We start from the raw sequence: 15,468 nt of genomic DNA on the forward strand, positions 1-15,468 counted from the left end.
GGAACCATCCTGAGCCTCTTCCCACTCTTTTATAATCAAGTCTCGAACTTTCTTGATAATTCAAGCACCAAGAATCCAACCGATATGGTCTTTTTTTCTTCCCTAGACTTGTCCCCCGAAGTTGGAGAACGATTGGACTATGATCTGAGAGCAGAATTGGAAGATTCCAGACTTCTGCGTCCGGGAATCTGTCTCTCCAATCTATGTTACACAAAGCTTTATCAATTCTCTCGTAAATGGCTTCATCGTTGGATCTATTATTTGTCCAAGTGTAATTAACTCCTTGATAGGGCACATCCAGTAATTAATTGTCCATCTTCCATTCTGTAAACTGGGAAGCTCCTTTTAAGGTTTGAGAACCCCCCAGCTTTTGGTCATTAGACTCCACTTGATTAAAATCCCCTATCAACATCCATTTGCCTTTGTTATTATCCATTATGATAGAGAGATTTTTCCATATTTCAGAGCGATCAGCTAGGTAAGGCGAACCATAAACAAACGCTACATAGAATTCATTACTAGGGGAATCCGAAATACAACAACATACATAGTTTTTGGAGAGGGAAATTACTACAACAACTACATTTTTAGACCAACATAAAAACAAACCCCCCTTTTTTCCCTCCGGATCATAACCCGTACAATTAACAAAGCCTAACTTACTGAAAATAGGCTCGACACAAGACACTTGACTTTTTGTTTCTGAAAGAAAGATAACATCTAACTTATGGGAATTAACAACACTGGAAATAAAACCTACATTCTGAGGACTAAGGTTTTTGAGTCCCCTACAGTTCCAACTTAGGAGACTCATATCTTCACTCCAGGCTGTTGGTCAGCCGCACCATACACCCTTTTCTTCTTCCTTGCTGAGGAACCGAGCTTTCAGCCTCCTGAGATTTACTGCCAGAACTAGACTCAATATCCCCATCACTTAAACCGAACTTGAGAATTTCTTTGCCTTTAGTGTGTTTCTGAAACTTCATCCTCTTAGGGTTTGCTGAACCCCCAGCCAGACTCTCTTCCTTTGGAGGGAGATTGAGATTGAAGATCTTCTCAGCATTGGATTTTTGCGCTTTCTTCTCATATAGCCGCAAATATTGTGATAGAAGACCTGCAGGCCTCCATTCCCTTTTCTTCCTTCTCTTTATAAAAGAGACATCAGGGGAGAGACTAGTTTTAGGGGATTCAAAAATCTCTTTTTGAGGCAAAATAGTGTTAAGATCCATAGTCTCAATAACAAAATCCCAATCTTCTATGGGAAAGTCAGAGAAAGCAGAATTGAAAGAGTTTAAAGAAGTGGGTGAATTAGGAGGGGTCTCAGAAAAAGAGTGAGAATCAGTTGACGAAGTTATAGAGAACCCACTGCTGTTTGACTCTTTATAAGGGGGGTCATTGAAGAGGTTTGACTCAGGTTCTTGAAGTGCGGTTAAGTGGTGAGGTGGACCTTGGGGGACCTGCTGGCCCAACTTGGCTAATTCTTCCCAATCAGAAAAAGAAAGGGAGGTGGTCCTATCTTTCCTCTTTTGAGAAGAGGAAGATCTTGGGAGGCCCAAAGTTCCCGAAGCAGACAAAAGTGGGCCTTTTCTCGAAAGATTTTTGTGGGCCTTACTCTTGCTAGCACAGCAATCAACTTTTTGAGCTGCATGGCCAACTTTCGACGAGGTAGAAAATATGGAGCAGTGAGGTTCAGCAATGTGAAGAGGATCAAACACATTTTCGACAGAAATCGGGGAGGTTACAGACGGCGAGTTAGGAGGGTTCTTAAAAAGCATGGCTTCTTCCTCAAGTTGTTCGACTTCAAAAGGGACAGAGTGAGTGGAGGTATTGGCTTCCCAGTAGGTGAGTGAACCGAAAGGGATAAAGAAATCGCTAAATGGGTCATTGGGAACGAGGAGACGGTCATTTTCATTGAGTTGAACATTGGTAAAGAGATTAGCAAGATTAACCTCTTCATATGGTGGGAAAAATTCCATTTGATGTTCAGGAGAGTTGGCGTTTTGTGGGTTGAGTGAGGAAGAAGGGTGGACTCTTGAGTTTGTTGCCATTTTTGGGAGCTTTTTGGAAGATGCTGTGGAGTAGGTCTGAGGCATTAAACTTTTGAGTAGGATTAGGTATAAATAGATGTACTGGAAGGAGTGGGAGTGAACTGAAGTTGGCGAATTTTCAGAGGGATTATTTCTTCTAGCCCAGTATGTCAGTGAAAAAACTCTAAACACAGTTTGAAAGAAAAAATCCGGGTGTTTTCTTGCAACTTTACTATACAAAATTACGTTGCTACCCTCTTTATGAGAGAAGGGGGTAGCCTCGTAATTCCACATAATGGTAAAACATGCAGCTAGAAGAAAATACTTACCTGATAAATGATGGCTCGCTTCTCCAAGATGGTGGTTGGGGATACCATGCGCATTAAACGCCCGTCGCCCAGTCCTCTGCCTCTTTAATTCTTCTCTTCCCTCCTTGCACACATGCTCAGTGAAGTAATGCTTCCTCTTAGGTGGATGAGACCGCATTGATGGCCACACTCTTTCTTGGTCTTTAGTCTTCCAATGAATAGTGCCCTGCAGGTTGGACGTAGTTTTTTCCCTGGCAAACTTGACCATTGATTGCTTCTTGCTATGAACAGTAGACCTTGATGATATTTTGCTCCTCTTGGTGTAGTGATCAACATGCATTGGTAGAGAGTGAAATTTATTTTGTGAATAATCCCAACTCCTTTTCCTTTTAGATGATCCGGCTTCGTTAGGATAAGAAGAAGGTTGGTTCACTTGGTGGTAAGGGTCACCATTATCCCTATTCGGAGGGGCAGCGTCATCTTCCCCATTGCCATTAGAGGGTGGACCACCCCCTCCAGAAGAGTCGGACGAGTCGGAATTATCTTCATCCATTACGTCGTCTTGTATTGTATGCTCCGAGTGACTATCCCCTTCCTGGTCCCTGTCCTCGACATAATCTAAGAGATTGAGAGAGGAAGTTCTGTTTCTCTCAACTCTCTTCAGGCCTATTAGTTTATTAGTAAACAGCGGGATATCACTCTGGGATGTTACTTGCAGATGCACTCCTTGCCCAATATCCGCGAGAACCATTTCGAAGTGCCTCTGCGCAATATCGAAAGGAATCCGGCATCTAGGTCTTCTATGCCCAATTCGACCACATTTGGAGCAGAACACAAATACACCCTCATACCTGAAGTCAATCCAGACTCTTGGCCCTTCTTGTCTATTGAAGAATAATCCCGGAACCAGTGGATTATTGATGGGTATAATAACTTTTGCTCTAATGTAGTCCTTGAAACCTTCCGCCATGGAAACACTATCGAAGTACAAGACTTTTCCTAATTTTTCCAAAGCTCTTTTAGCTATGCTCACTTTATTGTAGAGGAGGGGCAGGCCTTCAACCTTGATCCAGATTGGTGTCGCAGAAAGGAGTGGTCCCTAAAGGATGTGTAGGGTACACATTTTGTGAAAAGGAAGAGAGCTCCCTGATAATTAGCTGAACTTAGATCAATGAGACTTGCACGATCCCTCGCATCCTGGCACAGGAAGAAAAATATCTTCCCCACCTTTTTAACTTGGATAGCATCATGAGTGAGCCAGTTAGAGGTTACCCAATTTCCAATTTGTGTTTCTGTAAAATCTCGAACGTCCTTAACTTTGCCTAGAACTGAGTTATATAGAATATAATCATCGGGGGTGATATCAGCATCTTCCGATTCTATTTGGATACCCCTCCTTCTAAGATTATAAATTTCATTGTTTTCATTAGGTTCAGAATTTTGGGAGGTGTTGTGGTGATGATTCATTTTATGAGAGTATCGAAGAATGAAACTAAGATGGTAGAGGGAGAATTTTGTTTGGAAGAATGAGAAGCAGGAAAAGAACCTTCAGCTTTCTCTTTTTGAGTTTTAGAGAGAGATGGTCTCACTTTTTAGAGAGAGAAGCTCGTTGAAACATATTTTGACACCACTAATCTCTTCCCCCATAAAGAAAAGAATTACTCCCCATGAAGTATGCTTTTTAGGACACAAAAGTAACATTTAAATCAGAAAAGAAGGGAAAACAAAAAGAAAAAAGGAAAAGAAAATTTAGCAGAGAAGTTTAACCAGGTTGTTCGCCGCCCCGGCTGCAGTCGTCTACGGCAATTTGCTACCTCCACCGCTCATCTGCTTGTTGGTACATTTTTCTCTCTCCAACTTTTTCCGTTTTAGGGTTCATTTCTTATCGAATTTTCCTCTTAATTTCATTGAATTTTTGTCTTACTTCCATAAATATTATTCCTATCAAACAATTACGCCTTTTCTGTCTTCCAATTTCGTAACTTAGGGCGAATTATTTGAGTTATAATCATCTGTGCAACTCTGAAATTCGGCAATTAGGTTATTTTTCTTCCCAGAAATTTGATCTTTATAATATCTGATTATTCCTTACGAATCTCTTTGACTGCCTTCTCTGATAATTTGTTGAATTTCGTCTGTGTTCCATGAATTTAGTGATACCTAGATGAAATTAGTCTTTTATTTATTATTTTTTTGGGTTAAGGCGTGATGATTTAAGTGTTACTGGTTTTTCTCTTAACTGGATAGGCTGAGATTTTAGTTGATAATTTATCGCAAGTAATTTGGTAGTAGGTTAACATAACTGCATTGTGTTTCTGTAGTTATGGTGTGTGACTAGGGTTTTAATTTGTTTGGAAGCTTTCGTTCGCGGAGCATAAGCTTTGATGCTAAATGAGATCTTATCACCGATAATATTTTTGCTCTTGTCCCTGTTTTTGCATTCATTCCATCTTTAGAAAATAGATTTACTCTTAGGGAGCAATTGTCCTCATCAATTCGTGTGCCAGGTTTTCGTAGTATGCCAACAAATTCATCTTTGTCATTTAATGAGTATCTTGGTTCTATTATATTGATATCACACCTTTTTTCTGTTTTGTGTGATATCCATCTAATTATGCACCTTTATGTTATGTTTGGCGTAGAATTAATTGTGTTGTCTCACTTTTTTTTATTGGTGTGTCCTTAAGCTATATCAGTGTCTTATTTAACTAAGCTTCTGATGGTGAATGTAGTTTTGGAGGCTGTACAGTTGGTAATAAAACTCAAAGGTTACGGCATGAAAGTCTAGACACTGTGTTATGTTGTAAGCATGCAGGCAACGGAAAAAACCTCTTTACCATGTTTTGAACACCATTTTTCTGATACTAATGTTGGTCACAATGAAGAACCTGCTGTAATACCATCCTCATCTGACGACATTGTCACTTCACAGCCCGGTAAGCTGTAGTTGGTTTAATGTTTTCTGTAGGGGGAAGCAGCAAGCTTTGTTTTTTTTTTTGAAAGTGAGAACGAGCAAACTTTGACTGTCATCAACTTATTATGAAATGGGAATGAATTGCAGCTAAACGACCAACGCGGCAATGGGCTGCATGGACACGGGAGGAGGAGGAGAGTTTCTTCACTGCGTTGCGGCAAGTTGGCAAGGCAAGTTCTCTCATTAGGTAGTAATGCAGGTGGATGATTAATTGGTTATATTGTTTTTAATAGGAAATATTGTCTCTTAAGTGCAGAATTTTGAAAAGATCACATGTCGGGTGCAAAGTAAAAATAAGGACCAGGTATCCTATATATGTGCATATTTTTGTTTTCATGCTCTACATACTATTAACAAATTCCAACTTATACTTGTTATGAACCAGGTCAGACATTATTACTACCGACTTGTGAGGCGCATGAACAAGTTACTGGGTCCTGACTTGTCTTTGGATGCTAAAAACTCTAAAGACACTAATGCTGCGATGCTGCGTTGGTAATACGATTTCTGTGTACATTTGCTAATTCTGTGTACATATATATTATATTTGTGGGCATGTTAAAGGAATGTTTTGTCTTATTATAGCAGTTATTTGACCATGTTGTAGAAGTTCCACATTCCTGCATCATAGGAGTAATTCTTGTGTGCTTTGTGGCTCACTCAGCTGTAGGTTGTGACTTGCGTTAGCGTCAATACTAAGTTTGTGAATTCCCAATTTCTGAGCAGCTTATTGGCCCCCTGAATGAGCAGACAACTAATAGAGTTGCAAGACAAGTTCAGACCTTGAGGGTCTGAGGCACTTGGCCACAGTGTGGTTTGTACCAGTTTATAATATGTCCCTTGTCATGTGTGCGGATTTAGATCTTACTAGTGAGAGGTGTCACCAGACCTGATTCCCCTTTCCAAAAGTTTTTTTGCACTGGAAGTGATATAGGAAGTAGCGTTGCCTTTATTAAAAGCTTAAACCCCAAACTTATGTGACTAAACTTGTCTAGTGTGAACTTATTGTATTAGACTCAAACTGAGTTTACCTATGTTTTGTAGCCCTAGACTGAACTTATTGTGAATTGAACTTATCTAAAATCATTACCTTTGTACTGATTTTATCTGAAGGTTTTTAAAGGTAATAGCACTTAATTAATAACTAAACGTGTCGAAATATATTCGACTTCAACTTTTTCTAGGTGAAAATAACTATCCAACTTTTCTTCTTCTGTTACTGAAAAACCATCAGCCCGTCATGTCCTCAAATTATGCTAGTTCTAGTTTTGTTTTTAGCCTTTCCAAAATTGGCAGAGTTCAGCTTCACTGCGCCAAGACGTCTTCTCCTGTTATATATAAACAATCACTTGCGTTGTCTATTTATCGTATAAATTATCTTAAAAGAGCATGTTTTATTTGACTGGAAAATATGGCTAATTTAGGAGCTCTTTTGACTTTTGTAGCTTGCATTATTGCATTTGTACATGTAGGTTTTATTTATTGGTGCTAATCTGCAAAACTTGTGAAAGTGGGACTGTAATTAATATATCAAGTGCTCGAACTTTAATTTGAATGAAGCTTTTAGATAGTGGAACCTTCCTGTTTGGATAATCTTCCTTCTTTCCCTTTTAGCACAATTGAAAACTTGAACCTTCAACCTTCAACCTTCACACTTTTTTCTCTAATCCTAGTTGTTGAATGTTGATCCTAAATATCTATATGAAATGGGTGTTTACAAAGTCAAAATCGTGGAATTTGTATGTATATAAATATTTCTGTACCTATGTGCTTAAATTAATCACAAATTATGGAATTGGAATCCTCAAACATTGACAATTCAAAACACATAAAAACAAACATAATTCTTAAAAACTTTTATGATGAGTATTGTGGTGCCGAATCAAATATATAAGCAAATGTCACAAGTTTACATAGAAAATAATGACGGCCATATTTTTTTATATTATAGGAGATTTAAGTGGTGAAGACTGAAGATTCATCTTGCTTAAAAGAGAGAGAGAGGGGGGAGGAGGGAGGGGGAGAGAGGGAAGGAGAGGGAGAGGGAGAGGGAGAGGGGTGGGGAGGGAGAGGGGAAGAGAGGGACGAGGACAGGGAGGAGGAGAGAGGGAGGGAGGGAAAGAAGGGGAGGGGGAGAGAGGGGGAGAGGGAGAGGGGAAGAGGGGGGGGGGGGGAGAGAGTGTCCTTGGCAGGTTTTCTTCCTTGGCGAGCTGTATGCTCTAATGTTTACCTATTCCTGTAGGTTCCGACTTCTAACCCTAGAACTCTGACTTTCTGTCACGACCCTCTAATTTAGAGCTTACCTTCTTAGGTGTATTTGAAATTGTATTGTTGAAAAGGTCATTATCCTTTGTGTTATACATGTCTCGGAATACAAACATGACTTACATGAGAGTGTTTGTGAGGATTCTTTAAGAAGGCATCAGGAAAGAGAGTAGGGATCATCTTGTGAGCTCAGATATAGTTTTATATTTAGGTAGTATGGGGAGCTGAGATGCCATAGATCTAGCCTAAAGATCTCTGTCTAGCTGGCAGGTGGTTTTGGTGCTATCCTGCTGAGGCAATCCCCTGTGGAACAAATTGATTAAAGGATTTTTACTAACGACCTTCTATATGAAGAGTTGGGGTATCTTGTCTGGGATTAAGGCTATGTACACAGACAGTGATATGTTGGCTCAAGTATTTTCTGATACATTGTATAAATAAGAAGACACTGTTTTGACAAGAATCAGGTTAGGATGTGCCTCTTTGTATTTTAATTTTGCATAAGAAATTATATTTTGATACAATATATAAACAAGAAGTTTGCCTACATTAAGATTACCTTTTAATGGTTAGTGCTTATTACAACTGTTTATGATGACTATTCATGCTAGTCATGAACACTATCTGGAACCATTTGGAAACCAGGCCCAAGTGGAACTAATTGAAGATAGAGGTAGAATATATGGGAATTAAAATTGTAGTTATTTCATAATCTTAGATAAGAAATAAGGAAAAGTGGGGGACCATCTAGCAATGTTATCCTTTCTTCTATTAAGAAAAAAAGGAGAAGTATGCCTAACATGTTGGGCATCTGAAAAGCTAATAGGTTCAAGAGCACTTGAAGGTACTGCCACAAAGAGGTGTACCACTTGTTCCCATATTACTCTGCGGCATTAGCCTTATCATGGAAGATGTGGTCATTGCTCTCCCCGTCAAAGCACCCAAATCATAGACAGAAACGTAGAAACGCATAACAGCACCTCTTGATTACATTACTGCTTCTCCTTAATCCAACTTATTTTACTAGCATGTGCTCCATCAAAGAAGTAGAGCACAACCCAACTCCCTCTGTAACCTGTAAAGCCTACTTCATAGAGCATCAACCCCCTATTGCTGAAGGAAGAAATGACTGAAATGAGGACTAGATTCTGCTCTTTTCGAATGCCTTGAGACAAACATTACGAGTAGAGTTCTAAATTGGATGGACTAACTTGGCCTTTGCTTTGGACTGAAAAATTGAGTCCAAATCCAATCCATTTTAAACAATTTTTTTTTACTTTTGAGCTCCTTTAAACTCTTAATGTACTCTTTTCCGCTAAATGTACCCCAGTTTTTAGTTTTGAAATTAAGTTTGGTTTTCAGCGCATCTCCCACCCCCCTCTCTTTATATATATATATATATATATATTATATATATATATATATATAGAAGTGAGTTCATATGAGAATGCATACTTATATGAGAAATGAGAATGAATTTTACACGCCATAACTCATATGAATAAGTGATGTAACTCTAATGAAAAAGTGATGTAACTCCAAAAACAAAATATTTGAAAAAAAAAATTGAAAATCAAAACAATTTTTTTTTTGAATTCAAATTTTTTTAGAGGGATGTAACTCTAATGAATAAGTGTTGTAACTCTAAACCAATCGTGTGGTGGAGATTCATTCTCATTTCTCATATAAGGAGCATTCTCATGTGATCTTGCCCCTATATATATATATATATATATATATACACATGTGTGTGTGTGTGTAAAATAGTCCAAGTCTAGTCCAATTCGAAGTAGTTTGTACTCGAAATTCAAGTCCAAATCCGATCTGATCTTTTTTAATTCCAGTCTTGGACTGGATTCGACTGGACTTCGGAAGTCCACATATACTCCTAATTCGGAAGTCCATACGTAACTGTAAGTGCCGGTGGATTTCTCGTGATATGCTTAGGTACATTGTTTTGTTAGCTTTGAATTGTTTATTGGGTATTCTACAAGATAATGGAGTGTTCATATAATCTGTGCGTCGTTTCAACTATCACATTGAAGAAAATTTAATATGTCACGATACTATTGGGCCAGAGTTCTTAAATTTCCTGACACTTTGTGGTTATACGCTGTTTCCAAGTGACTCTTCCTTAAATTCACTGTCATCATATTTTCTTGTCATCGTCTGATTACTTCCTTATGATTACATTGTTTGAACTATGAAGTTACAATTTCTTGCCTTGGCATTTGGTTGTTACCTCTAATATGGAAATTCCTTCTTGTGTGGGGTTTTTCTGTCTTTATGCACTTCGCCATCTGTAGAAGCTGTTTTGTAAAGATTATAATCAATGACTGAGAAAGTCAAATCACAACTTACTGAGAAAAGATAATCTGTTATAGCCTTCCCTAACTCCGAGCTTCAATCGCTTGGCGTTAGAAGCACACTGATCGACCTATATATATATATTTATTGGAAGGGGAGTGTAGTATTGTAACAATAATAATATCAAAGGTTATGGATAAGAGTACTTGGTCTTCGTCTAGCTATAAGTGACAAGGAGTTGTTGGCATGATCTTTCTTTGGTATCTTGTCTTTTTTTAATGTTAACCGATTGAAAAGAGAGTGACATTGCAGTGGTTGAAACAACAGTAATTATTGCTATTTTAAGATTTAAGTCAAAAGCCATTGCCCTCATATTTGGAAATTCAATTGCAAAGGATGATAATTTAGCGATTGCAAAATTGTTCACTTTGGGTTGGTTCGCGGTTGTCCGTTGCAAAATACTGGATTTTTTAGTGAGACTTTTGTCAGTCAATAGTTCATTCAGGTTGTCTGCTTCAGCAGACAGATATTATGTGTGAAACCAATTGCTCTTGCTCGCTTTCTTATTTATAAGTATATTTTATTCACTTATTATGCGTTATATGATTTTGACAGGTGGTCTTTACTGGAAAAATACAGTTGCAAGGCCTCAAAACTTCACCTGAAGCCGCGTAGGTTTAAAATATTTATAGAGGCACTGGTTAGTCTGAACTGAGTTTTTTCTTTGACAGGAATAGAAGTTTGACTTTTGAGTTCTGGAAGCAAATTCTGTATTTGAAAATTTTATGTTGCTTGCAGGAACACCAACTTACAAAAGATCGAAAAAAGAATGTTAATAAACGAATGCCTCTGGGGGAAAATTATTCTCCTCCTTCATCAACTACTACTTCAAATCAGATAAAGTTGTCTGGCAATGATGCACGGGCTGTTAAAATTGTTGTAGTTGACAGTCAGAATGTTCAGAAAGCAGGGCAAGGACGAGGGTCTTCAGCACGACGTAATCCAAATATGGGTGTTATTCGCAGTATCAGTAAAGGAGAGTCCTCTCATCCAAAGCCACCCAGGCAACGACGAAAAACTGGTACACATTCACCATCCTACATAGTCATGAGTTACCAGTCTTATTTTGTTAGAATGACTATATTCAGAAGGTCTTGAACTTATAACAGATGAAAAGTGTAAGCATTGCCCCCCGAACTCATGAGCTTGCCTAATTGGATACATTTGGTTGTGATTTATAATTAAGTCAGTTATGTATGTTTTTAATCCTACAACTATTAAGATTTTGGCTTTGTTCTCCTCAAACTTAATTTTGCTGAACTAAGTTATATTTGACTTCTGACCTGAACTAAATTTATTTTGGCTGAAATGTATTTTTGCTGGACTTATTTTACCCGATTTTTTTGCTTAACTTACACTTATATTTGCTTAATTTGAATGTGCCCCTCTCTGTTTCTTGTCAGTAGGTTTAGAGCTTTAAATTCTTTTTCACTGGTGAATCTATTAACCATTCTTTTCGTGTCATTATGCTTCACTTCTCTGCTTCTCTGGCACAGTCCTCATCCTTAAAGAGCAACTCCTGCCTTGGCTTATAAACTTATTGATAGTCACGTTTTCTCTATGTATAGGAGCTGCTTCTGCTGCTGCAATGAAAAGATGGGAGAAGGCTGCCATGGCTGGTGTCTCCTTGGTTGCTGATGCAGCTGAGCACCTGGAGCGCACTGCTGGTGAGTGCATTGACTGTGTTGTCTGTTCAGGCAGTTGTTTTAGCATCGATGTTTCTTGACCTGTATTGAATTATAAATTTTCAATTTCTTGATACCTCAAAACTTGTACTGATCATTTGAACTGTGCAGAGCAAATTGATTCAGGTCCTTCAATGCAAGTACAAGGGAACTCACCAAATCTTTCCAAAGGCATTGCCGTAGAAGACAATTTACAACCTATCTTGAAATTAAAACTACAGCTGTTCCCAATTGATGAAAGTACCAGAAAAGCACTGGAAATGGTAAGATAAATGTAGTTTCTCTATATGTTACTTTGTATCAATAAAAAGCAGTTAAAGTAAGGTGTCAATATTGGTATTTTCTTGATGGTTGCGCAGGACAAGCATAATCCACATTTGGAGCTGACTTTAAGTTCACGAAAGAAGATATCTTCTATTCTGGAGCATCTTGATCGTAAGTGGGGAACTTCCAGTGTAGCATCTGGGGAACTCATGCTTTTCCCTTTCAGCATCCAGAGAGAAAATCTGTTGGGATATCAGAGATGGTCTCGGGAGTCGGTTGTAACTGCTGCTGAAGTCTATTCCATGATTGGTAGCCCTCTAGTGTTCCGACTGAGGTTGTCTCGCCTTTCTTTTTCATGTGTTTTTGTTACTTTCAACTGCTTATTACTCATTTGTAGAATTTTTTTTTTTCTTGATGAAGATATGGCTGGATCTCTAGCAATGAGCTTCAGTCAGGCAGCTCACAGACGATTTCAGTAGCTTCAAGCCATTATAGTGAGCAAGAAAATAGAAGAAATCAAACACTAATGGAACAATTATGTCCACCAACAGAAGTGGAAGACAAGCTGGAAAAACTTGTCGATCACATGCTAAGCGAACATCAAACCTCAGATAAACAAAACAGTTCTCTTAAAGAGTCAACAGCTGCTACTTCTGGTGAAGCGAATAAGAATTCTGACATTGATTTTCACAATGATGCCTTTGAGATGCAGAACTTGGTATCGAGTGTATTTTCGAAGAGAATTGAAGCTTGTGTTGATTCTACTTTAACGAATATGAAAAATGTGGTAATATTCCTTATATTTTGGGAGAAAAATGGGTTTGCATTGCCATCTATATGCATTATAACTGCTCTTTACTAAAATAATTTACTCTGGATTTGTGCACACCTGTACATTTTTCATCATCTTGGCATTTGCATATTCATGTAGTAATTCTTGAATATTTTCAGACCTTTGCTTATATTTTTACTATAAATTTTCTGCTCTTCAAGATTTGCTTCGGTTTTCTTTCATTCTATCACCTTTTAATCTTTATTGCTATATTGTGCTGGCAAATAAATTTATGGTCATATGGCATATGGTTCTTGGCAGGATATATAGAAAAATATATACTTTTAATGTCTCTTCATTTTAAATTGGTTGTAGTGCTTCTACATGCTAATAAGAGGGTTGAGGAGATTATGGGGTTGGGTTACTATCAATTATTTTTCTGTAATTCTTTGTTTTGGGAGCATCTAATTGAGATCGTGATGTTTGACATCTAGATACCATGATTAATCTGGTAAATTGACATGAGTTGCGTTTGAGGAAAATATGGACATGGTTAATGGTATTTGAGACCTGTTTTAAGGAATACTTGCCGCCTGAACTTCATGTTGTATTAAGCTTCTCATATTCACCCCCTGTGCTTTATGTAGGTTGGTCAGAGAGCAATAAAGAATCCAAGTTGGTCCACTAGAGAGTGGGCTGATAGAGTTACAAATGCTACTGCTGGGAAGCAATCAACTGAAGTTTCGGATGTTATGGATGTCGACTGTAATGAGACTCATTTCAAGGACACTGAGCATGTTGAGGAGATTCCATTCACTTGTGACTCATTTGATGCAGCAATTGCTGCGCATATAATTAGTCAAAGCAAGATTGGCTTTGCTGGACCCTCTCCACATTTATCATCAATTTGGGATGCCGAAGAAACATGTGATGCATTTTCATTTCAGAATAGAGTTGTATCTAACCAGGTTCCAACTTCGGCCTCAGCTGCTGCTTCAATTGCCGGTGCAGGGCCCTTTAGAACAAATTTAGCAGGGACCAGCACCAAAGTTCAGGTAATTTTACTAATTGGAGCCTGTTTTCTTTAACTGGAAAGATAATTAGTAGAATTCAGTTTTCATCAACAAAAATGAGTTATAATCAATAATAAACAGTTAACTTCAGTAGAAATGAGATGTATCCTACAATCCAATTCTAAAACAACCAATAACTGCATATGAGAAAATTGTAGAGTATCAACAATCAAATTTATTCAGTAAAAATCAGGTTATATCTGCAAAAAAAAATTGCATAGGTAAAGATGTGTTATTGCTTCAATTGTGTCGTGTACTAGAAAATCTGTCCATAAACGCTGTTTGACTTGCCACAAAATTTTGTATTCATGCAGGATTCACAAGATAGAATGATGGCTGAGAATGATGTCTTGGTGGACACCATAAATGAGTGTCGATCTGATGCCCATGAAATAGAGAGTTCTGCTAAAGATTTCAGTAGTCTTACAGATATTTATTGGGTATGTTTTCATCTTCTCTTTTTTCTGTTTTATCATTTTGTTCAATTTTCAGAGTTGTGTTTGGTCCCCTTAAGAAAGAGAAGTGACATTGTCTTTTCATTAGCAGCATGTCATTTTATGGTGGTACTCATTGCTTGTTAAATTTTTTTTTGCTTTTCAGCCTGACTCATTAGGACCGTTAGAGTTGGATGTACCTTCATGTAAATACTATAGCGAAGATCTAATTTTAAGCGATAGTTTGAGTGGCTTGAATCGTCTTCTAGCGAGCAGCCTTGATGCATTCCAAAACTGTTCTTTCTTTGGCTTGGATGAAAAAAGACCCCCTTCTCCAGCTACTGGAACTCAAGGAGGTGCTACATTCGCTGGCAAAATTGGTCCAAGAGATAGTGCCGGAGTGCAATCTCTTCAAGTATAAGTTTTGGAGAACAGGAATCATGATCTCGGTAGCTTGTCGATGGCTTGATCAGTTCTATGCCATGTAATCAAAAATTAATTTCTCTTAGTCTGTTTTTTGGGGTGGTGGCTGAGGTATATATGTTCTGCCTACATATTCCCTTCACTCTGTACAGAAGTTGCATGTGAAGGACCCCATAAAGAGTTCTGTCCCATATTTGATGTTGTTCGTCACTGTAAATGTATTTCAAATTCACTTTTATGAAGACTTCAGGAAAGATATGAAAATGAACGTCTCCCTTAAATCATTTTATGACTTGCTCAGATATTTGTAGAACTTTGATAGGGAACTACCTTCTCTTACTTTGGTTCTTGAGACTTGAGATAGAAAAAGCTCGAAGATTGTAATTAATACTTTGTTGCATTTTGACCTGTAGTTTTTGCCGATCAACAAACTTGATCAATAACATTTATATAATAACCCCCTTATCCAATCGTCCTTGTACTGCTCTCTCGAAACTTCTCCCTAAAATGTATTCTCTGCGAGCCTAAAGTATCCTGCTCGCCGAGTCGCCGGTGGCTGTGTTCCCCACAGTCGCCGGCGAGTCACCAATCATTCCGGCAAGTTTTCTGTCTTTTCAATTTCTGTCTTGTGGACTCGTTTTTCAGGTTCTTTTTTATGATTACCTAATTATTGAGGTTTGCAGATCTGTCTAAAGTCCTACATCCAGAGTAGAGATGGAAATATCCAGTGGACCACCCGCCCACCCGGTCCACCCGCCGTAATGGATGGGTGAAAAACCCGGTTTAAACGGATGGTAGGCGGGTGACGGATTAATGGATGCGGGTGACGGATCGGATTCGGGTGAACATTTTTCATCCATCACCCGACCCATTAAC

The 15,468-nt window shown here is 38.3% G+C and overlaps 1 protein-coding gene across 2 annotated transcripts; it reads left to right on the forward strand.

The window, feature by feature from the left end:
• The first annotated feature begins 3,782 nt into the window (after positions 1-3,782).
• Positions 3,783-14,876, forward strand: LOC104898657 (TSL-kinase interacting protein 1). Of its 2 annotated transcripts, XM_010685763.4 has the most exons (15): positions 3,783-4,172; positions 4,323-4,375; positions 5,068-5,271; positions 5,397-5,479; positions 5,566-5,613; positions 5,695-5,804; positions 10,497-10,581; positions 10,680-10,962; positions 11,510-11,608; positions 11,738-11,889; positions 11,986-12,224; positions 12,311-12,677; positions 13,310-13,717; positions 14,050-14,175; positions 14,336-14,876. In XM_010685763.4, exons 3-15 carry the CDS (start codon positions 5,145-5,147, stop codon positions 14,588-14,590), a joined length of 2,382 nt encoding a protein of 793 aa, XP_010684065.1. In that variant the 5' UTR covers positions 3,783-4,172; positions 4,323-4,375; positions 5,068-5,144; the 3' UTR covers positions 14,591-14,876. The 2 variants fall into 2 exon arrangements, with proteins under 2 accessions (XP_010684065.1, XP_010684064.1); XM_010685762.4 differs by lacking the exon at positions 4,323-4,375 and having other exon boundaries at positions 3,784-4,172.
• The last annotated feature ends 592 nt before the right edge of the window (positions 14,877-15,468 follow it).

This window comes from Beta vulgaris, chromosome 7, assembly GCF_026745355.1.
Source record: "Beta vulgaris subsp. vulgaris cultivar EL10 chromosome 7, EL10.2, whole genome shotgun sequence".
Lineage (NCBI taxonomy): Eukaryota > Viridiplantae > Streptophyta > Magnoliopsida > Caryophyllales > Amaranthaceae > Beta > Beta vulgaris.

Bases quoted from the DNA above. Each gene is read 5' to 3' on its own strand.
- LOC104898657 (XM_010685763.4), top strand. From the start codon at position 5,145: ATGCAGGCAACGGAAAAAACCTCTTTACCATGTTTTGAACACCATTTT. The intron at 5,480-5,565 runs GCAAGTTCTCTC...TCTTAAGTGCAG, and splicing joins CGTTGCGGCAAGTTGGCAAG to AATTTTGAAAAGATCACATG. The intron at 11,890-11,985 runs GTAAGATAAATG...ATGGTTGCGCAG, and splicing joins CCAGAAAAGCACTGGAAATG to GACAAGCATAATCCACATTT.